The sequence below is a fragment of the Oryza brachyantha genome, chromosome 2 (genome assembly GCF_000231095.2).
Source record: "Oryza brachyantha chromosome 2, ObraRS2, whole genome shotgun sequence".
NCBI classification, from domain to species: Eukaryota; Viridiplantae; Streptophyta; class Magnoliopsida; order Poales; family Poaceae; genus Oryza; species Oryza brachyantha.
In genome coordinates, this window is record NC_023164.2 from 12138712 (window position 1) to 12161569 (window position 22858).

At 39.4% G+C, this 22858-nt stretch overlaps 1 protein-coding gene across 2 annotated transcripts; it reads right to left on the reverse strand.

Annotated features, from left to right (window-relative positions):
• Positions 1 to 3146: 3146 nt before the first annotated feature.
• Positions 3147 to 9512, reverse strand: LOC102721237 (oligoribonuclease-like). 2 transcript variants are annotated; one of them, XM_040521042.1, is made up of 9 exons: positions 9342 to 9512; positions 8733 to 8903; positions 8041 to 8151; positions 7272 to 7348; positions 6984 to 7065; positions 6840 to 6895; positions 5889 to 5975; positions 5454 to 5544; positions 3147 to 3719 (listed from the first exon to the last, which is right to left on the reverse strand). In XM_040521042.1, the coding sequence occupies exons 2-9, from the start codon at positions 8857 to 8859 to the stop codon at positions 3598 to 3600; spliced, it is 753 nt and encodes a 250-aa protein (XP_040376976.1). In that variant the 5' UTR covers positions 8860 to 8903; positions 9342 to 9512; the 3' UTR covers positions 3147 to 3597. The 2 variants fall into 2 exon arrangements, with proteins under 2 accessions (XP_040376976.1, XP_006647308.1); XM_006647245.3 differs by having other exon boundaries at positions 3148 to 3719; positions 8742 to 8903.
• Between the last annotated feature and the right edge of the window lie 13346 nt (positions 9513 to 22858).

The following is a 22858-nucleotide window of genomic DNA, read 5'->3' on the forward strand; positions in this document are numbered from 1 at the left end:
ATGCTGAAGAAATGGAAGCTGCTTCCAAGAAAGGAGATGAAAGACAAAGTACACGACATCTGTGCTGAGCTGGTGATGGAAACTAGAAGACTGAACCAAGATGGAAATCTACCTGAAGAAATCTGAAGCTTGCAGGCTTCTTTGTGCCTTTTCTTTTTGCTATGTTGAAAGCTGGTATCCCCAGTAGTTGCGTGGACTTGTGTGTTGTTGAACCTTTTAGGCTTTGTTTAAAACCGGGTCATTATCGATGTAATGATCTCTTATTAGAAAAATAGAATACAATTCCAGCCTTCACCAAACTACAAGACAAATTGAAGTTTCTCTCCAGAAACAAGACGTTGGTTTTGACAGGGTTATAGTTTGATGATTAATTATGGCATTTTTGATGTTAAGAGTTTAAGATTGTAATTCAGACCATAAGTTGCAACCTGAACTCCTTTTGTCAGATTATAGAATCCATCCGTAAAATGTATAGGCTTTATCTGAAATACAATGAGATGTTAGTTTTCTGAAATACACAATAAGATGGAAGCGTTAACCAAAATGTGATTGTTTCTATGATTCCTTCCAAATGTTAAATTCGAAATGCAGTGTTATGTGCAATAAAATTTGCAATCCAAGATGAATTGATCTAAACAACAAATATAATTTGGGACATTATAGGTACCGAACCCATGACCACAACTAACAGCAGCAATGATGGCTGCTTCATCCGAGATTTCTCCTCTCATGATTGTTGCAGCTAGCGGCGATTTTCATCCTGATCTAGTCGACGACGAGTCCTTTCACTCCGCATCCGCGTGATCTAGGGGTGCAATATCAGGCCCTTTTCACTTCTGTGATTCGAACTGTGGCATGGGAATCGCATTTCCTAGAGAGAGGGGATCAAAGGAGCGAGCCATAAATCGCTTTTAGCTAATTTTTTTTCTTTTTAACCCCTAGGGGTTATACCCTTTTACTCATATTTTTTAATGAAATAGCATCATCTCGTGTGAGTTTCCTTTTAAAAAAAAGAGCGAGCCGAGAGGATCTGCCTCCCTCGAACAAGCCACTCGGTTAGAGCCGAGAGGGGAGCCGTCGAGCGGGGTGACGCCCTACCACGCAGCCCTAGGGGACACACGTCAACAATGTGGATCGGGGGCACACTGGAGCGACCAAATTTTTTTCCCCTCTTCGTTGGTGCGGAGCAAGCAAGCGCAACGACCAATCAAACTCCCATCCCATGAACAAGCAAGGGATTGAGTATTGATTTCGTGATGCACCTATCCAACGAATTATTTAGTCAAATGATTTTTTCAGGTGGGTTCTCGGCTTCAAATCAAAATTCTTAATATGCCTTGCCGCCAGGGTTACGGAATCACATGAATAAAAAATTTTAGAATAGTAATGGTCCATAGCCGACAAGTTAATCAATAAGCAACTTTCCAATGTCATAGATAAGATTAACCCTTAAAAAGGATGTAGCTATATCTTTTAGTGCACCAACTGGTTTTAGTCATTATTCGTTATTCATTAATCATTCTTCAAATCTAATAGCTAAAATCATCTTTATGAGATCGGACGGTTAGGACGGACTTAACCTCTACTTACGCAGACTTTCTATATATTATAGATTTTCTATAATAGAAATTATCTTACCAATTATAAAGTTTTCATAGGTTAGAAATTATCATTCCAATTAGAACACGTCAAACGCTTTTTATATATTAGATACTTTTATAAATATAAATGTATAGACCTTTCCGATGTAAAGTTTCTATAAATATACATGGTATACATTTGGAATCATAGCTCAATCACAAGATTGACACGACATGCACAGTAACACAAGCCGACACGAAATTCCTTTAGAACACCGACAATGATGCTAAAACAATAAAATTAGTGTTTAACACTATGTCATAGTTAGGCTAATCACAAAGTTGATTATGGCTCTAGGCCACTATTATTGGACACCAAATAGCCAAATATGTAGCAATAACATTAGAGATAAATATCTGATAATAGGAATGAGTATTTGGTGTTCTAGAGATATTTTGTTGGCACCATCTTTTTATGTAAAATAAGTAAATTTCTTGATTTGTCAAATGATGCATCACTGCAAAATATTATTTTCATTGCAATGTGTGCACCTCGTGATAAAAACGAACATGAAGCACAACTAGTGAAAACATCGTTAGTAATTTCACTTTGTTATAAACTATGCCATATAATGTCTTTTTTAATATAAGAAGAAATAAAAAATTTTGTTTTTAAACTCATGAGAAATTTAGACTATAAATACGTGTTATTTGAAGTTGCACGGTTATTTTGTTCATTTGATATATACACATGTCAACAAATTTTTATTATTATCAGAAGATGGAAAATTGTATCAATGCAACTCATATTTGTATAAAATAGTTTTCATTAAATTTAGCTTTACATAGTTTAAATTTATCCTTCCAATATGTGAATTTAATCTAGTAGTGATTTTGGAATTAGTGTATAAATTTGTTGTTTCAATATTTCTGAAATTTGTGTATAAACATGGCACTGCAAGTTCTGAAATTACCGTTCAAATTTGAAAACTTAAAATTACCATGTGCGCCAGTCTATATTTAATTATGTAAAACTACAATAATCACTATTAACTAGTGGTTTGTTACTATTTTGTTAGAGATTATTTAAATAATCAGATTAACCAACGCTGGATAGACAAACAAGTTTAAACGTTTGATTTATATGACTGCATTTGAATGAATTTAGAAAACATTATTTGTATTATTATGTCGTGTTGGTACGGGCATAGTAGTAGAGGAAAAGGTACTGAGCCCAACATGCAAGAAAACCAGTGCAAGGAACGAGTCTTACCACTACAGCGTGCATGAAGAGGCATGCGGCACAACCATGCACATGCATTCATCACCTGCTGAACAAAGCAATGGAAGTGAGGGAAGCCGGCAACTTAGCTACATAAACAGGATTGCACGCATTATACATAAGCCGAACAAAATACTCGAGTAGCAGCAATTTTTTTGTGCAAGTACACGCACCAACAAAGGAGAGGAGCAAAACCTATCGTGAAAAGAGAGAAAAATGGAGGGCCACCAAGTTTTAGAAACTTATCATATAACTAGCTAAATATCCATCCTTTGCTACGGGCAAATACGAATTATGTGCATGCAACCCTTATAGATATTTGTACAATAAACTTATCTGAGAGATTGAATAAATTAAAACCAATATATAACAGGACTATCTTATGCTATTAATATTATAGTACATGATGGAGTATTTGGTGAGGGTGTAGTGTAATACTAGTATATATGGATCCACGTAAACTAATGAGCACCAAGTTACACTTATGCAAAGGCATCTCTGTAATCCGCACCTGACCCAACAGAACATGGATATAACGTGCTCATATAGATCCAGGGTTCAGAATATAACATGCTCATACTTACATCCAGACACTAACCAATGGATTTTTTAATATGAGATCAAAGTGAGGCTTGCAAATATATTGATATGAAAACCCATTTCCAATCCTGCCTAAGTTCGTGAATCGATTTGATGTTCACCATGAAGATCCCCCACCATGCTCCATCCATGTGGCTACCGCTTAGATTTCTGAGGTTTGAAAATGTTGTCCTTGTAGTATTTCAGTTCAGCTATGCTTTCTTTGATATCATCCATTGCCCTATGGTTTTTCTCTTTTCGAGGAGTTTGCTTTCTTTCTGCAAAGATAACATAGCAAAGGCCAAAGGATAAATGTTACTTCGTATCATCAATAATTTTGCACAGGAGATGTTGAAGTTGAAGTTCTCTTCGATTTTAATGTTAATGATAATGCTAGCACAGCCAAGAATATGCCCTTTTGCTAGAACAACGAAACTACATTTGCTTGCACGTCAGTGCAATTATTTGAGTTGGTGTAGAAGTTAACATCTCCCTCCATTGATTAACATAAGGCACACTTTGACTTTGCACAAGGATTAAGGTGATAGAAATTAGAAATGTTTGGGAGGAAGTGACTTGTGCACCACTCATGTATAATTGTGTTAGGATTGTGAGAAGTCTGGCTGGAAAGACATAAATATGCATGTGAGAGAGAGAGAGAGAGAGAGAGAGAGAGAGAGATGCATAGTAACAAAACCTCATTAAAAGCTTCATGCAAGACAATTTTTAACAATATCATTCAAATTTCAAACTGACAGCTATCACCATGCTAAAATAGAATAGGGATACACCCAGGCTAACAAATGTCATCATTTGACTTAGTTTTTCCACTAAACAGAGTTAAAACAAACAAACAAACAATCTGGAGAGTATTTATTCATGGTCACTTTTTCAAACCTTCTTTTTCATCAAATAGTTGCATAGTTTCACAGCTTCAATCAAGAAATCTAAAGTTTAGAAATTGCAATGATACTACTAGCTGCTTGAGTTTTAGTACGAGAGAGTGATTTACCAGTTGCAAGGTGTCATCTAATAAGGATATGTAAGGATCAAGGTCTGGTAGGCTTGGACAAATAATGCGATTGAACTGTGTTCAACCAAAAATATGAAATTGAATAGTTTTGTTGTCTTCCTGACCAACGTAAGTCAAAAATTGTCTTCTCCATAGTATCATAATATGAGTTGCCATTCTTCATGGTCTATCGTTTTGCTTTTTGGGAAAAAGCAAAACAGATTATTTGCAAATGAAAATATTTTAAAAATGCTGTAAAATAAACTATGATGAAAAAAACCATAAAATCAACTCTAAAATTAAATTACAAAATTCAGATTTTGTCTATAAGTAGTTGCAAAAGCGAAACAATATACTGTTAACGACTAGGAAAACTATATTCGTATGTAAGCATTTAGTTTGTTCGGATCAGCTTCTTTTAAATTCGGTTGTCACAAAATAGAAACCGAAATAGCTGCTAAAGAAAACTAAACCAATGAAAATCAGTTTGGCTTTTCTAGATTATGGTTTCTACCAAACCGGATGGCATCACACCAATGCTGATTGCTCGATGCACTTCTTTGGCTGCCTATTCGAGTGACGTGAGAGATGCGCCCATGCCAAGCACAAATGCTCGCATGTGGCACAGCCCACGAAGGCTAGCAGGCCCGGTTGCCCAAGCATGACAGAAGTTGCCATCCACATGCGACAGAAGGAAACGCCACACGCTCTCCTAGATCGTGGCTCACAGGATATTCGGTTTCTTGGGTGTTTCAGTTGGCAGCAGATGGAAACCATAAGTAATTAAGTATAACCGATAAACGATCTAGATCAAAATAAAAACCGATCCCTTAACAAAAATCTGATCAGAGCAGCACTTCAGTTCGGTTTTGTTTTGGTTTCGGAAGAAAAACCCACCCCTATTCGTATGACACAAATAAATGCGGTTACCAAATACATTAATGGAAAATCCCAGATTTATTAGGAAGATCACTAACATTCAGCAGTCAGAAAAATTCACCTTTAGGGTACCATCTGATGCACAAAGCCATTATACTGCTCACATCAACAATAACATGAGAGAAGATGGATGCAAGCTGTGGCATGTACTTCTGAAAAGAAAATGAATAAAATACAACTATCATCATCCAAGGGATAAAACTAAATAATATTTTAAATGAAAAATCCTTGAAAAAAATTATTAAAATGTTATTCCTAGTATCGCAAGGAATACTGAAAATATATTTGTCTAGTAACATGCGTCGAGAGTGAAGAAATCATAATGAGCAAATATGTTGGTACATGAACAGAAAATATCCCCTGAAAAAATGTGTCCTAAATAAATAAAACAAACGCATGTATTGTCTGCATCATTTCTCAGTTATCACCACGTTGCACAAAGTAAAAGCATCAAAATCCCAGCTAGTATATGACAAAAGGGAAAAAACTTACTAACCTTCAAAAATAGTAAATCCACATAAACAGAATTCCCAGCTATTAATGGAGGAGCTGAACCAACATGCTTCCTAACAAAATCTAACACCTGCAAATGGACCAACAGAAGCTTCTGTTACAGAAACATTAACATAAATATGGAATCTTTCAAGATACACATTAATTTGCATTTTCCATGGGTGAGGCACCGCCATGGAGGATGCAGGGAGGTTGGGACAGGGAAGGTTAACAGCAGCAGCTAATTAGGATTTGTTTGGTTGTCTCTAGTCTGTTACATAGTCCCCATTCCATCATGGCGTTAAGTAAACTAACCCCTGTAGTTCTGGGGGGTAAAAAAAATTAGAACTATTCTATACAATATATTAAACAGATCCACTTAATTGGATAAATATGATCAATGGCTAATGAGGATAGGTAATGAAACTACATTCAAAATTTTGAATCATGTCAGAACAAGTCAGATTTCATTATGATTACTTCATAAGAATTCCTACCAAAATGGTTTTTTTTTTCTGAAAACGCAAGAGATTGTGTTTCATTTGATTAAGGGGAAGAAAATAAAGGGAAAAAGAAATAAAGTATGAGAAACCAAAGCCCTCCTACCGCAAGACTCACCGACACACCCCGGCCAACCCTGACAAATGCCTAGATTGTAAGTCATTTAAGTACTCTCTCTGTTCCATATTGTAAGTTGTTTTGGCTATGCCTAGATTCATCTATTGATCAATGTATATAGTTTGTATATATGTCTATATTAACATCCATATGAATCTAACAAATGCTAGAAAGTCTTGCATTGTGAAAACGGAGGTAGTAGCAAATAGGCAACCAAAGAAGTCCTAAACTGTACCAGAGGTTTAAGTAGCAAGACATATTGGTTGAGTGATGTAACTTCATAAGCATGTCTACTCAACTACTGAAAAATTTGTGATGGCAAACATAACATGCATACTTGTGTCTCTGCATCATGCTCTGAAATCGTACTCTGTAGGACTCTCTCTGTCAATCCTACATAAGTTTCATATGTCATGAGATTAATATTTGGAATGTCATCACACAACAAGAAAATGTTACTTTGAAAATTTAAACAATTTACCACTAGCTGAATGATGAGTTCTGCACCATTCATCCATGTTATCTAACAGATTCTTCTGCTGATTTATAACCAAATCAGGGCCCTACATAATACCAAAAACAATCATGTCACAATTTTCAATTGGGACCTGAGAAAGCACAAAGGAACAAATTAGATTAACAAATAGCTGTTCATCTAGTACTAATAAAAATAGCAGAAGTGATAAAAAGAATACCTTGTGTTGTATAGGTTACAGTATACATGACATATATAGAACAAACTAGAAAGGTATTTAAATTCGACTACCACCTCTATTTGTTTTGTAAGTTTACCGTCCGTTATGATGCAAGCTATCTCCAATATCCGATCTTTTGAAGCATCCAAACCTACATAATCCAGTGAGTTCCCATTAGTCATTACTAAGCATTTTAAGCACGATTTTAAGAAGACATAAAAGGATCTAAAAATATGTTCTGTTTAGTTACCCATAAAACAATTATGAGACAGGGAGGGGGGGGGGGGAGAGATGTAAAAAGTGATGGAATCCCAGCTGCAGCAACTATCATCAGACCAGAGATCAAATAACATTTACCTATCAATACAAAACTTCCACTATTATGCTTCTTATTGGCTGCTGCTGACTGCCAGCTAACTAGTACATAGGACATAGGAGATTAAACCATACCCGGTTCCAAATTTGTTCAAATCCTAAGATTATAGCCTGACTAATACTTTGATGTTTACTTTTTTTTTCACCATGAACCAGTGATAAATGGCTTTACACCATGTTAATAGATTATTGATATTCCATGAGACAGTTACTGTTACATCATCCTGAGTACTAATTAATCTTGAATTGTCAGTTACATATCATCCGTGTGCATACAATTTTACTTAAAGGTATATGAATAAAGAATCAATGCCATATATTTGCCTGCAGAAACGTAAAGAGTATGACTAAAGCACGATAGAACGACACAAGCTGCTAGGAACAAACAAGTAATGACAAACGGCACGAAAATGAATTATTCTCGTAATGTTGTAAGATAAACAAGTCACACTAACTGAAAAAACTCACCAGTCATTTCCAAGTCAATCCACACCAAAGGCATATGATAATCACCAGATGATGATGCAATAGATCCTTCATCGTAATTTACTACTATTGTGTCACTCAGCACATTTTTATCTGCATGCCAGATACAATTTCTAACCCCATTAATGAATATATATTGATTAAGAATAAGACATTCTGTGGACACAATTGTATAGACATGAACATAAGTATCAGTTGTTACAGGTAACCAAAAGGGTCTCCAATACATTTCATTTGCTTAATGAAATCTTTGTTATGTAATACAATATATATCATGATGCTAGTAGACATGCTTATGAGAAAGTGCATAACAAATTTTTAACATGAAAGAAAATAAAATCATCAATATCCAGCATCAAATATTCTAATACATATAGGTTAAGTGGTTAAAAAATTTCAAACGAGCAATTCTTTTTGTAGGTCTAACTGAATTCATTATAAAAGTAGGCACTGTGACTTGCCAGTTTTTTTTTTTTTTTTTTACATTCAAGTTGAACTGTAGAACAGTGAACGAACCAAGGAAGACTATACATAATGTAACTGCTCAAACTAACAAGATTGAAAGAGACTTGACTTAAATAGCAATTCTCTATCAAGATTCAGGAATAAAGCGAAGGAAATCTATATTGCATACTCCACTACTTGGTTCACTTAAGAATAACAGAAGTAGCAACCAGGTTTACCAGCAACAGCTTCTTTGATGCTGGAAGATGCTTGGATCGGTGCTTCTGCTGTATCACCTGCTCCATCAACTTCACCGTCTAGGCGAAGAATGGAGAACTTGTTCGCAAGCTCACTCATCGTTCAAATTTCTTTTCAGCTAATGTAATCAAACCACCAATTTTCTGAACAGAAAATGTAAACAGATTAAATATCACCAAACACATCCAGATATTCGGAGCATCGAACAAATTAGCTCCCTAGTGGATTCATGCAAGAAAATGCCGACGATTTCTCCTAAACCAGCATACCACTTCCCCTTCCAACATCATGTGAAGAAGTTATCACCATAACCTACATTAGTTAACCCTACTACATATCATATATTTTCTTGTTTATATGCACTTGGAGTTGGAGTTTGATCTGACACAAAACAACTCAAGAACTGAACAGGCGCAGCCGAGGGGGGTCGTGCAACCTAATCGGAAGGCATAAGCAGCAGCCCCGCACCGCGGGTTCGAAATACTGGGGCGAGGAATTGGGGCAAGACACTACGACCCAAGAAATCCTGTCTGCTAGTTGTCCTCCCCAAAAGCAAGAACACTGCAAGCAAGATGCTTTACCTCTCTCAACCCTGGTTTGGGGTTTACAGGGCGCACGAGGAGAGGAGAGGAGAAGCGAGGACCCCCGTCACCGCTGGATTTGCTCGCCGTCGGCGAAGGGTTTCCGGCGACCGGCAAACGCTGAATCGCACGGAATCGAGGCTACAGAAGGTGCCCGGACGCCGAAGCCGGTGGCCCTTGCCGTTCTGTAAACACAGACAACCAAAACTTACAAATTTGTATGGCACCTTTAGGTGCATTGTGTTTCTTTTTAAAAAGATTATTTGATTTTGGCATAGTTATTTAATGGTGTAAATAATAAAATTAGTTACTATTTCCTCGGTTTTATTATGTAAGATTTGTTTTGCCTAGATTCATATGAATACTAATAAATCTAGACATATTTATATATATATAAATTATATACATTTATTTATTAATGAATTTAGACAATACTAAAAAAAGTCTTACAATATAAAACAGAGGTAGTATAAGTTAAAATCTAGATAAGACGACAAATTTGTATTGTTTGGTACTTCGGAAAAAGTGTGTGTAAAAATCAAAGAAAAAAGTGAGAATAATTCGGCAAAAAGAATGCTGCCATGTTCACCGCATACTTCTAGGCACTTCTAAAAACATATATTAATATTTACATCTAGCCACCTCTTTTATGCTCCTTTAAAACCTTAATCTGTTATTTCTTCCTATTATACTATTTTAAGTTTTATTGATTATTATTACTATTATAATTATCATTATTAAAACCAATCCTAAATGTTTGACGTCATTGTCTTTTTGACAAATGTTTAACCCTTCGTTTTAATTATTATGTTTTAAATATGTAAAGCTATATATAAGCATAAAAGTATATTTAACAATAAATAAAATAATATAAAAATAGTTAATAATAATGTAATTTTTTAATAAGACGAATAGTCAAACGTGTATTAAAAAGTCAGTGGCGTCTAAATGTAATGAGGGAGTACTATTGTTATTATATAGATGTATCTTTTGTATCCGTGCTTATGGAAATATAACATATCAAGATACTATTGTATCGTTTATTTATATTCGTATATGTTTGTTGTATCCACACAAGTGAACATATCTTGCAGGTTGTACATAAGTTGGGCCGGTATTTGTGGCTTCGGCCCAACCACGCAAACATGATGAGCGAATTGGAAAATGTTGTTCTTTTGTGATGCACGTGAACACTTCATCTACACGCGTACTTGAACTTTATAGATAAAAACAATACTTTATACCTATAAATTTTAGACATGTCAACTTTGTTTATATAACCGATGTCCACTCATGGGTCACCCGGTCGCTTCCCCCCTATGGTGACACGGCTGCCCCTCAATCCTCTCCCCCATCTCGTCGCTGCCCGAGTGGTCGTCAGCAAGCAAAGACGGCGGCGGCGAGGCTCTTGCAGACTTCCATGGGAGCCCTGAATGGGGGACTGGGGCGGCCCAGATGCAGGGCCAGAAGTGGCCGGAGGGGCGTGGCGGTGAGGCCACGCTGTCGGCATGTGAGGTGTGTGGCGGGAGGCCACGATGACGACGACTGGAAGTGTGTGCCGGGAGGCCACGGCGACGAAGGCCGGAGACGCGCGGCGGTGAGGCTGCGTTGGCGGCGCAGCGATGACGGCTAGAGGTGCGACGGGAGCCACAACGACAACGACCGAAGATGAAAGGCCGCGTCAACGAGGACCATAGTCGTGTGGCGACGAGGCCACGTTAGATCTGGGTAGCGCCGACGCAAGGTGGAGGACAGAGAGGAACATGCTTCGCGCCCCACCGCTTTCTCCTCCTTCGCCCCCTTCACCATCTCAACCCTCACCTTGCCCTTCTCTACCACCCCTCACAAGATCCTTGACGGCGACAACGCGTGGAGAGATACGGGGTGAACCTGGGGCTAGGTGCACGTTGTTGGATTAATTGATTGCATCTATGAAAATTAGATTATGAATTTAAACCCTAATCAATACATGATCACCGATTAATTCAAATGCGGAAAACTAAATAAACCTGCAGATGAAGCCATCTGATTCCCTTCTTTCCTTTCCTTCAATTCCGTCTTCTTTCCTTCAACTCTAGCGAGATTAGATCGCTGATGATCTGTTCTGAATCTCCGACCTTCGAGTCTCCAACGGCACTGCCCTGGAATCGCCGCACGAAACCCTTCCAGCTAGTCTCTGATCGGGAGAGATTGATTTCGAATTTCTGGTTGTGAGAATAAGCGACACGAGCGTCCCCGTGGGCTCCTCTTCTTTTATATAGCACTGGTGGGCCTCGGAGGCTTTTCCTAATCCGATTCTGACCCGTAACCACCGATCGCAGTTACGGCCCATGAGGGTTACAAATTTTAGAGTTAGAGATAGATTACAGATAGGACTATGGTGGTTATATCCTTTCCTAAAATATTGGCTAACCGATAAATCAACCAACATTCTCCCCTTGATTTAGAGGTTAATTACGAGTCCATCATATAATATAGCTCCCCAAAGCAATGTGTCATAACAACATTTAGCATTATTGAGACGACAAGACTTATAGTTCACCATATCACAGAAATAAACCCTTGATTAATTAAGCGGGTGTTGATTGAATTTAATTGCCCCGGTTTCCAGGATCATATTGAAGGTCATTACACAATCCCATGTTGGCCACATGTCCTTTGAACAAATTGGGAGGTAAGCCTTTGGTTAACGGATCCGCAAGCATTAATTTAGTGTTTATGTATTCAATTTAATCCCGGGATAAAACTTTTGACACGCCCCAACCCTAGGAACCCCCCTAGGTCAGGCCCATGCTCTAGGGGATTAAGACTTCCCTCACACTGCGCGCACTTTGTCCTCACTCATGCGCACCCGGGAATGACTTCTCGGTTGGGTGACCCGGTTGGTCACCCATCCCAAGATTGCTCCAGGCCAAGCACGCTTAACCTTGGAGTTCTCTCGAGATAAGCTTTCGGAAAAGAAGTTGCAACTTGTTGGTATGAGTATCTATCAAATCCTATTAAACCTTGGGCTGGGATGTTACAGCCACGTTGCGTGATAACATGCCACAAATTCTGCCTGCATTGTCGACGATGCAGTCAGTGTTTGTTTAGTACTTTTCCATGAAATGACTCCCCCACGAGAGTGAATATATATCCAGAAGTAGATTTCTTGGTATCTAAACACCCTGCGAAGTCAGCATCCGAATAGCCTGTAACTTCAAGCTTATTAGATTTTCTGTATGTGAGCATGTAATGTTTAGTTCCTTGCAAATAATGCAATACTTTCTTTACTGTCTTCCAGTGGTCCATACCTGGTTTAGATAGATATCTGCCAAGCATCTCGGTTACAAACGCCAAGTCTGGTCGCGTACAAACTTGAGCATATATTAAGCTTCCGACAGCTGAAGCATATGGTACCTTAGTCATTTCTTTTTTTTCCAATTCATTTCTCGGATTTTGGAATGATCCAAATTTGTCCCCTTTCATAATTGGAGCAGGTGATGTCGAGCATTTGCTCATATTATATCTTTGCAATACTCTGGAAATATATGATTTCTGAGATAATCCTAGCACCCCTTTGGACCTGTCTCGGTGAATCTCAATACCCAAAACGTATGATGCATCACTGAGATCTTTCATATCAAATTTCGATGACAAAAATTCCTTGATTTCTCGCAGCAGATTTTTGTCACTGCTTGCTAATAAAATGTCATCTACATAGAGTACTAGTATAATGAATTTCCCACCTTTAATTTTGGTATAAATGCAGCTGTCCACCTTATTTTCCTTAAATTCGAATTTCTTGATAATTTCATCAAACTTAAGGTTCCATTGTGTTAACGCCTGTATAAGTCCATAGATGGATTTCTTAAGTTTGCATCCCATATGTCTCTTTCCTTCCACAACAAAACCTTCCGGTTGAGCCATGTACATTTTCATTTAAGTCGCCATTTAGAAATACTGTTTTCACATATATTTGATGGAGTTCTAAATCATAATGTGTCACTAGCGCCATGACAATTCTGAATGAGTCTTTCTTAGAGACAGGAGAAAACGTTTCATTGTAATCAATTCCTTCTCTCTGCGAAAAACCCTTCGCCACAAGTCTTGCTTTGGATCGTTCGATATTTCCTTGGAGTCCAATTTAGTTTTGTAGACCCATTTGCAGCCTACTGTTTTTACTCCTTTAGAAATTTCTACTAGATCCCACACTTTACTTTGGCTCATTGATTTGAGTTCGTCTTCCATGGCTTGAATCCACTTGGATGAATTTTGACTGCTTATGGCCTCTTTAAATGAGGTGGGGTTGTCTACTTTCCCAATATCTTCACCCATGTAAATTTCATAATAATCAGGGATGGCAGATCTCCTGTTCCGTTGTGATCATCTTAATTCTTGATTTTCATTATTGACCACAGACGGTTCAGGATCAGGTTGCAGTATTTCTTCTTCATTATGTATCACAGGACTCTGTTGAGGCTTATTATTTTTATGGGTTTCAGTATTTTCCTCAGCAGTAGCTGTAGCGCCAACAGTGGGAACTATAGTTTGTGGTACATTATGAAACATAGGGACATTATTCTCTTGAATTTTCAGAGTTGAAGAAACACTCACCCGAATTTCCTCAAGATTAATTTTCCTTTCCTGTGAACTCCCCGTTTCATAATTTTCCAAGAATACAGCATGGCTGGTTTCTACAAATTATTGACACGGTCTGGACAGTAAAATCGATATCCCTTAGAATGCAACGAGTAACCGATAAAATGGCAGCTCACAGTCTTGGGGTCTAATTTCTTTAATTGGGGGTTGAATAATTTAGCTTCTGCACGGCAGCCCCACACTTTCAAATAATTCAATGTCGGTTTTCTTCCGGTCCATAATTCATACGGAGTTTTCGGTACCGACTTGCTTGGAACTCTGTTTAGTATATGTGCAGCTGTTTTTAACGCCTCAATCCATAATTTATTTAATAAGTTGGAGTGACTAAGCATGCTCCGCACCATCTCCATGAGTGTGCGGTTGCGTCTTTCTACCACTCCATTTTGTCGAGGCTCCCCAGGCATGGAATATTGAGCAATAATCTCTTGAATCTGAAGATATTGAGCAAATGGACCAGGACTTTGCCCAAATAGATCATGTTTCCCATAGTATTCACCACCATGGTCCGATCTCACTATTTTAATTTTCACGTTGTGCTGGTTTTTAACTTCTGCTTTGAATATTTTGAATTTTTCGAGAGATTCGAAACGTTCGCTTATGGGGTAAATATATCCATAATGGGAGTAATCATCCATAAATGTGATGAATGAATCAAAATCATCTACAGATGTCACTAGGAACGGTCCACAAGTATCAGTGTGAATTATTTCTAGTGAACTCGTGCTCCTAGTGGCTCCTTTCTTAATTGACTTAGCAAATTTTCCTTTAACGCAATCTATGCAATGATCAGCGTCAGAAAAATCTAAGGGGAGTAATAATTCTTCTTTAATGAGATGTTCGATTTTCCCCCTAGAAATGTGGCCTAAGCGATAGTGCCACAATTTCGATGAAGTCTCATTTTTTATAATTGCAAGCATTTATGACATTCATCACAGTATGATCCAAAGAGAGCAAGTAGAGTTTATCTCACACGAAGGCAAAACCAATTACTTTATTAAGATGCTTAATGTAACAAGTTTTCTTGAAAAAATAACAGTTATATCATGACTCTGCTAGGACTCTAACTGAAATAAGATTCCTTTTAACGGAAGGGGCAACTAAGACATTATTAAGTATTAAATTGTAGCTGCTGGGGAGCTTGAGTGTGAGGTCTCCAACAGCCTCCATTGCAATCTCCGCTCAATCAGCTACTCTTAGGATGTGCTCCCCCTTTCTTAGCGTATGGACACCATTTAATCCCTGTAATGAATTAGTAACGTGCACAGTGGCACCTGAGTCAACCCACAAAGAGTTATGGGAAGACTCAATAAATTGGGATTATTAACATTAGATATTTCATTAATCTCATTTATAATTTTCCTAGCCAATTAGTCCTTAAAGCGAGAACAGTTCCTGTGCCAATAGCACACAAGGTGCTGTGAGGATTATTAAATTTTAGCCCAGCTGAAGCTTGAGGGCTTGGTTGAGCAGCCTTAATCACTCCTTGTTTCTGAGTGTGTGACTTGCCCTTTTTCTTTGATCAAAATAATATATGTGTAAAAGGAATGCTTCTCCAAATCTAGTCACCGTTGGGCAGAAAGGATTTAGAAAATATTAAAATAAATCCTTAATTCCATCACCGTTGGGCATAAATAATCAAGGAAAAAATAATCATATTTAAATTGACATGAAACCATAAATAACGTTGGTCAATAAATAATTTCACATCATGAATTCTTTCTAGCAAACTTCACGTTGGTTCCATTTGACTAGAAATAATTTTCTAACTAATTAAATATATGTTATTAATATTTTTTAAAAAGTAATTTTAAATGGCACAAAAGGAATAAAAAGAGTAATTTATGTAATTTTTAAAGTAATAATCATGATAAATAAATTTAAAATTGGCCTAGGAAGGATAAAAGAATTTATGCAAAAAAGCAATTAAATATATATTCTAATTTAAAGTTAAAGGTTGGCCCAAACAAGGTATAAAGTAATTTCTGGAATTAGGAAACAATAAAATAATTAAGAAAAATTAAATAGTGAATTCAACCCATTTAATTGCTGAGCCGGCACATAGAGAGGCCGGCCCATTTAATCGGCGCGCAGTCGCGCGATGGGTGCTGGCCCAGTTGGCCGAAGCGGCCCGATAGGCAGCGGCGGTGGCCCAGAAGGGGGCAATCAGCCCATGGCCGTCCGATCGAATTGGACGGCCGAGATCGGGCACGGCATGGATCAAGTGACCCAGCCGGCCAAACCCTAACGCTAGCTCTGTTCGAACTCCTCCATCTCCTCTCTCCGGCGGCAGGCGGTGGAGATGGAAGGCGGCGGCGCGGCGGTCCGGCGGGGAGGGCACGCGCTAAGAACGCGGCCCATCGCCCGCCGACTGGGGGGGCGAACGCGCTCGAAGGCGGCGGCGCCCAAGCCGGCCGTTTCCCATCGGCGCGGAGGCCCGGCGATGATGGCGGCGCATGCATGGCGGAGCCGGTGCGGCCGAGAGAGGAGCAGAACCGGGGGGCGCTCGCGTGGACGGCCCAGTGTGAGCGACAACAACAACGGCGCTCGTGCGCATGGCGCGGCGGCGATGGCATGATGCTCGCAAGCACGGCGCGTGCAGCGGCGGCTTCCGGGCGTAGCGACAAAAGGCAGAGTCACGCACACACGCGCACGCATGGCTGAAACCCCCATGGAGCGGTGGCGACGACGACAATTACTGCTATTTCCGGCGAGTTTCCTACAACCCGGCAATTTGTTTACCAGATCGAGTTTAATTAAATTCAGTAAAAGTCGTGGATTCTTTCTGATCTAAGGATTTTGTTGCTTGATATATTTTGGGAATTTCATCAATTAGATTGAGTCGGATTCTAACTAATTTATAGGGTTTCCTGCGGATGTGCGCATAGATTAAAAGAAAACTATTGCACATAAACAGTAAAGATGAACCCTAGTTCAATCTAACAGAAGAACAAGCCTATAAACATTTATTTATACGCAGTAATCAGAGGCTTAAACTTTAAATCATAATAGATTAATTAATGGGACCATATAAGACTAGAATCAGCTCTGATACCACAATGTTGGATTATTTGATTGCATCTATAAAAAATGGATTACGAATTTAAACCCTAATCAATACATGATCACCGATTAATTCAAATGCGGAAAACTAAATAAACTTGCAGATGAAGCCATCTGATTCCCTTCTTTCCTTTCCTTCAATTCCGTCTTCTTTCCTTCAACTCCGGCGAGATTAGATCGCTGATGATTTGTTCTGAATCTCCGACCTTCGGGTCTCCAACAACACTGCCCTGGAATCGCCGCACGAAACCCTTTCAGCGCGTCTCTAATCAGTAGAGATTGATTTCGAATTTCTGGTTGCGAGAATAAGCGACACGAGCGTCCCTGTGGGCTCCTCTTCTTTTATATAGCATTGGTGGGCCTCGGGGGCTTTTCCTAATCCGATTCTGACCCGTAACCACCGATCACAGTTACGGCCCATGAGGGTTACAAATTTTAGAGTTAGAGATAGATTACAGATAGGACTATGGTGGTTATATCTTTTCCTAAAATACCGGCTAACCGATAAATCAACCAACACACGTACCTCGGGCAGTGGCGGTGACTGTTGTTGGTAGTGCGAGACTTCGTGGGTGGTTTGTCAATGGCCTGGGTACATGCGGGTAAATGTGTAGGGCTATGTGAAATTCTCTAGCGAAAGCTATGGTCAGCCTAGACCGATCATACGATGACAATGACTTAGGTGTCGTTGCCCTGCTTGGAGGCGTCGTCGTAGCGTTCTTCCTGCGGCTTTTTCTCCAAGTGAAAACCTTGTTCATTTTGGACGAGCCGCGGTGGCGTTCACCTCGCGTCCTTCTTATGGGCACCATTTTTTGAAGAAACTCACATGTGCATTGTTGGTCTTTGTCTTCTCTTGCATCTTCCGGGTAGCCTAGGCTTTTTGGTAGGCTCTCACTGCCTAGCCCCTTTCTACATCTAGTGGGTGGACATCTCTCTTGTTTTGTAGCTGCTAGGTGAAGTCGGAGTTGTCTCACTATTTGGAGTACGGTGAATCTTGGCAACGGTAACGCGTTGCAGTTTCCTTCAGGGTTGTTGGTGCTTTTTTGGTTTAGGTCTTGGTGCTTGATAGTTTGGGCTGAGGTCCACCATGGAACGTTGTTGTTGGATTTTGTTCTTTAGGCAACTTCTCTGGCAATGATGATGTGATGGTCATATAGTCAGAGCTACTATGCCGCTAGGCGACAAGCTCGGCAATGATAACATGACTATTACAAAATTAGAACCTTGATGTCACCTTCAAGCAAACTCAACTTCATTGTCTCCGCTGTTGTCTTCTGTTGGTGGTGTAGAGTTGTGTATTGCTTTTGTGCTGTGAGGTATTCTGGTCGTGAGTTTTTTCTCTTTTCTGTAACCCGCCTAAGATTTTTACTCCTGTTAATAAAATATAAATGGAAATCCTTATGTCGGTTTAGTTTCAAAAACTTTATTTATATAAACATTATATGTATATACTTTATACGTTTATGTGTAAACTTCATACACATAAATTTTGTATGTGTAAACATTATGTATATAAACATAGTTTATATATAGAAATTAGAAATGTTAATGTGAAGATTTCATAAAGATGAGTTAATCATGAGATAATTTCCACAAAGAAATTGGAAAGTAATTTGAACGCAGTGTACAAGCTCATAGCAAAAAAAACTGGAAAGTAATCTAAACCTAATTATATATATAAAAAAAAGAATGGCGCAGTGTACAAGCTCATAGCAAATATGAACATATTAATAAGCATACATACAGTGATTAGATGTAGGAATAGTGAGAATTTGTACTGTATAAACCTTATACACAAAATATATACATATAAACTTTAAACATTATTTAAATATTCTATACAATATAAAAGTTCTCATACAATTGGATCAAATAATCAGATAAAAAATATAAAATAAAATACATCTATGTAAAAGAAAAATAGAAAAAAAAAGACTCGTCACCCCTCTAATTGATTCGCACGGACGCAACACGTGCAAACATTTGCGAATGAGACCTTTCCGTGAAGGCTCTTGTCCAAAGAGAGACACCAAAATGTTTTTTTTAAGTCTCGATCTCTCAGAGGTAACTCAACTAGAATTTCCACACAAACTATTTTAGAAATTTCTATTAGAAATTCGAACTTTACACCCATCAATTCCCATATCAAAATTCTATCACATCAAATTTTAGAAGTTGATCTGTTACTTCGTCAAACATTCAACTGAAATCTCTTTGAAGTTTCTACTTATAACAAACATGAAGCTATTAACTCAGCTCACAATACTTTCAGTTTCTATTCTGAAATTGCAAACTTTTCATTGAGACGCAACTTGAATAACATGAGAAGGGACATGTGACCATGTCCATTTAATTAAAATCTTAAAGCCCTCAAGGATTTGAGGCCTCCGGAGAGATTTCGCTGGCATGGACGGTTCGCAGTTGCGACGCGTGGTCCTTGCCTGTCTGGGCTGCTGCGTGCGCTGCGTGCACGGTGTGCCGTCTCGCTCGACGGTGGGGTCAGCTGGACCGCTCTGTGGCTGCTATGTTCGATGGCTCACGCCTGTTGCTTTCTTTCCTTTCTATTCGTAGTCGCTGTTCTAGTTTCTTGCCTCTTGCTTTTTGCTGCTTCATGCTTTGCACTATTAGTCAGTGCTCTATACTGTTAGTCAGCTTTTTCTTCTGCGTTTGCATGTGCTTGGTCCATGCGTTTTACCCCCTGCCATGTGGGCCTTGTGGTCACTGTTTTTTATCTACCAGCCATAAACCTGGTTTATTTGGTTGGCTGCTCCTGTGTGTCCATGCCTGCGTCCTATTTTTCTGGTTTTTTGTGTAGACATGTTCCATGCATTTGGTTCTTTCCTCTCTTTCCCTCTGTGTGTGTGAGCTGTGTGCTATGTCTACGGGTTCACCATTTTTGCCCTCTCATACTGTCGTGTCCTATAGAGTTGTATGCCTGCCTGTCAGAGGTGCTGCTTTTGCTTTTTTTTGCTCCTCCCCGATGCAGAGCTTGCTCGCGATGCAGAATACGGCGAGAAAGGCGCGAGAGACAAGGAAAGAGAGGCGCAGGACAAAGGGAGAGAGAGAGAGAGAGGGAGAAAGTCGCCGAGGCCGGCCAACGCCGCCACCCTCGACCTGTCGCCACCGACATCGCCTGGCGGCCACCGCCACCGAGGTCGCTCGCCCCCGACGCGCTGCCCCCGAGATCTACTGCCGAGACAAGGCGGCCGCCGAGCTCCGCCGCCCCCGACGCGTCGCTACCCCCGAGCTCCGCTGCCGCTAGGCCGAGGTTACGTGCTGCCGATCTCTACCGCTCTTGGGCGAGCTCCGCCGCCCTGGCCCGAGCTCCACCGTCGTTGCCCGATCTGCGCTGCACGAGCTCCATCGTCGTCGCCCGAGCTCCACCGCCGCGGCCTGAGATCCGTCGCCCCGGGCCGAGCTCCACCACCGTCGCCCGATCTGCCGCCGTCGGCCGAGATCCGCCGCCCCAGCCCGATTTGCTCAACACGACACCGCTGATAGCAGGACATGTTGTACAAGAGACTGGACGAGACGGATCAGGAACAAATACAAGACGATGTTTATCTTCTTCCTGGCACCATATTTGAGATGTAGACGTCAAGCCTTATTTTGTTTCTAGGGTATCACCTTCCCTTTTACTACATATGTTTGCTCTCCGGTTTTATGAACAGCATTATAAACTTGTATATTATTGCTTACATCCTACTTGCTACATGTGCGGATTGACTCTGTCCAACTTGAATTGCTATTAATTGATGCTGAGGTGGATTTCCAGAGGCAAAGCCTTTTGGAAACCTAAAAAGTGGATTATCTTGCAGTCATTTTACCTATTGCAAAGGCTTGCCTTCGGGTCAGTAAAGTTCTCCTATCCCCAAACTAAACTCAGATGCACTTTTTCTGTAACTTTTTTCTTATGCATGTTATTTATTGTTGACAGGCTAAATTAGTGATAACCCCCAGAGATGGTTTTACGTGTTCCTCCACCAAATGATCTTGAACTACAAGCTCCTTTGGATGTGATTCTCCAAATAACTTTTGTTTGTCTCATTCAGCTTTTGATATTTTGTTATAAGTTTACTCTTCTCTTATTTTTCTCTGCATATCTGCAGTCCTTGTGGCACATAAGGAGATCCCATGATACTGTCTAGAAGATTCCACGTGAATGCCCCAATTTTACAGCTGAAAACTTTCAAACTAGAAAGAAATTGCGTGAAATCTTCGATTCTTGGGATCATGAGAAAGACCGCAAACCATGTGACCAAGTGGTTCCACAAAACTTACAGATTTGACAAGCTGTATGGTTGATAGAAAGGTATGTTTCGCACTTATCTAATTGCAATCTGTGGCCCCCAGCAAAAGATAACAGCTCACTTTTGTAACCAAATGGTATCCCGTCGCTATGTTGTCTACAGTCCACTCAGTTATATTAAATAAATTGTTAACATAAATGATCTACATAGTTCCGTTGGGGCACTCTATTAGCCATTTTTTGTACATCTCAATCTGCAGTTCTTCGAAGTTGGTTAGATTAAAATCCAATTTTGCAAATGCTTATGTAGCTAATTTGGTCCTTGTGTTGTCTTATTTGTGCCTAGGCTGAAAGCTTATGACAAAACTGGTTTTTGATTGCAGGATGGAAGAAAGCCTGCATCTAGAGTTGTGAAATCAATCCTTCAGATGCTGCAGTTGTCACAAGCTCCTTTGCATTTTAAGTTGAAGGGTGAAACTTTGGAACAACAAACAGTAATCAGGCCTAGATTGTTGGGTTGTATATGCCTAATGCATGAACTCTTTGGGTTACACATTTATGAAAATAGATGCAACTGTGTGAATAAGGTTGAGACCAAATTTAGGCACCATATTGATTGAGCATTGTTGGAAAAACTAAGGTACTGTAAAGCATATAATTTTCCTTGTCCTTTGCCTTTTTTTGTATTTGGTTCCATTAGTTAGTAAACTAACATCTTTTCACTTATTCAGTTGAAGTATTCCAGTGAACTCTTGAAAGCTATTGAGTCTGGGACTAGAAGTTGTGGGCAGGAGGTGGCTTGGCACTCTCTTTTATATCAACCACATTTCTTCATGACCGGTAGGCTTGCCTTCTCATCTGACATTTCAATGTAAATTGTGTGTATATGCTTCCTCTATTTACGAGAAAAAAGGAAGGTCAATGGACGAAATCATTTGATCAGTATGCCATATGATCTTTTATTGCTCAAATGTGAAAACCAAATCAATCGTTGAATATAACCAAACCAAATCATCATAATGTACATTTTTGACTATTCTTTAAAAATTGTGATGTATATATATAATCTCTTTTTTTTCTCCAAGAGAGTTTAGGTGATTACACAACACCCCTCGGAGTGTCTTTCAAGACAGACACTAAAACGAATAGTTCAAAAACCACTTATGTTTTCTGCTTACTACTGTCGTTTCCTCTTTAGAAGTTACCATTTGCCAACCAGGTTGCAAAGGAAAATCCTTTGTGCTTGGGACAATTGTACAGACATGCTTCAAAAACACACAAACCCACAAGGCCATGCTTTAGGTGGTCCCTGAACATATTCATTAGGTTCATAGTCAACAAAAATATGTAAAGAACAGACTTTTCCTTCATTTAAAGTAATTTATAATAGTTCAATTTATGGTTATAACCATTAAAAAAGAATAAAAATGGTTCATCCGTAATTACGCGCCGATGTGCATCGTCTTGGTACAGTAACCTGAGCGGAGTGCTGCTTGGTTACCGTGAGGCGTGAGGCCTGTGACAAGCATAGTCATGCCAGCCAACATGTGGGTGCACCCTTTGCATG

What these genes read in the sequence shown, in the direction of transcription:
- LOC102721237 (XM_040521042.1), bottom strand. Translation starts at nt 8,859, where the DNA reads ATGAGTGAGCTTGCGAACAAGTTCTCCATTCTTCGCCTAGACGGTGAA. An exon ending in AGCTGTTGCTGGTAAACCTG is followed by an intron (nt 8,152 to 8,732) that starts GTTGCTACTTCT and finishes TCTGGCATGCAG; the next exon opens with ATAAAAATGTGCTGAGTGAC. An exon ending in AACTTACAAAACAAATAGAG is followed by an intron (nt 7,066 to 7,271) that starts GTGGTAGTCGAA and finishes GGTATTATGTAG; the next exon opens with GGCCCTGATTTGGTTATAAA.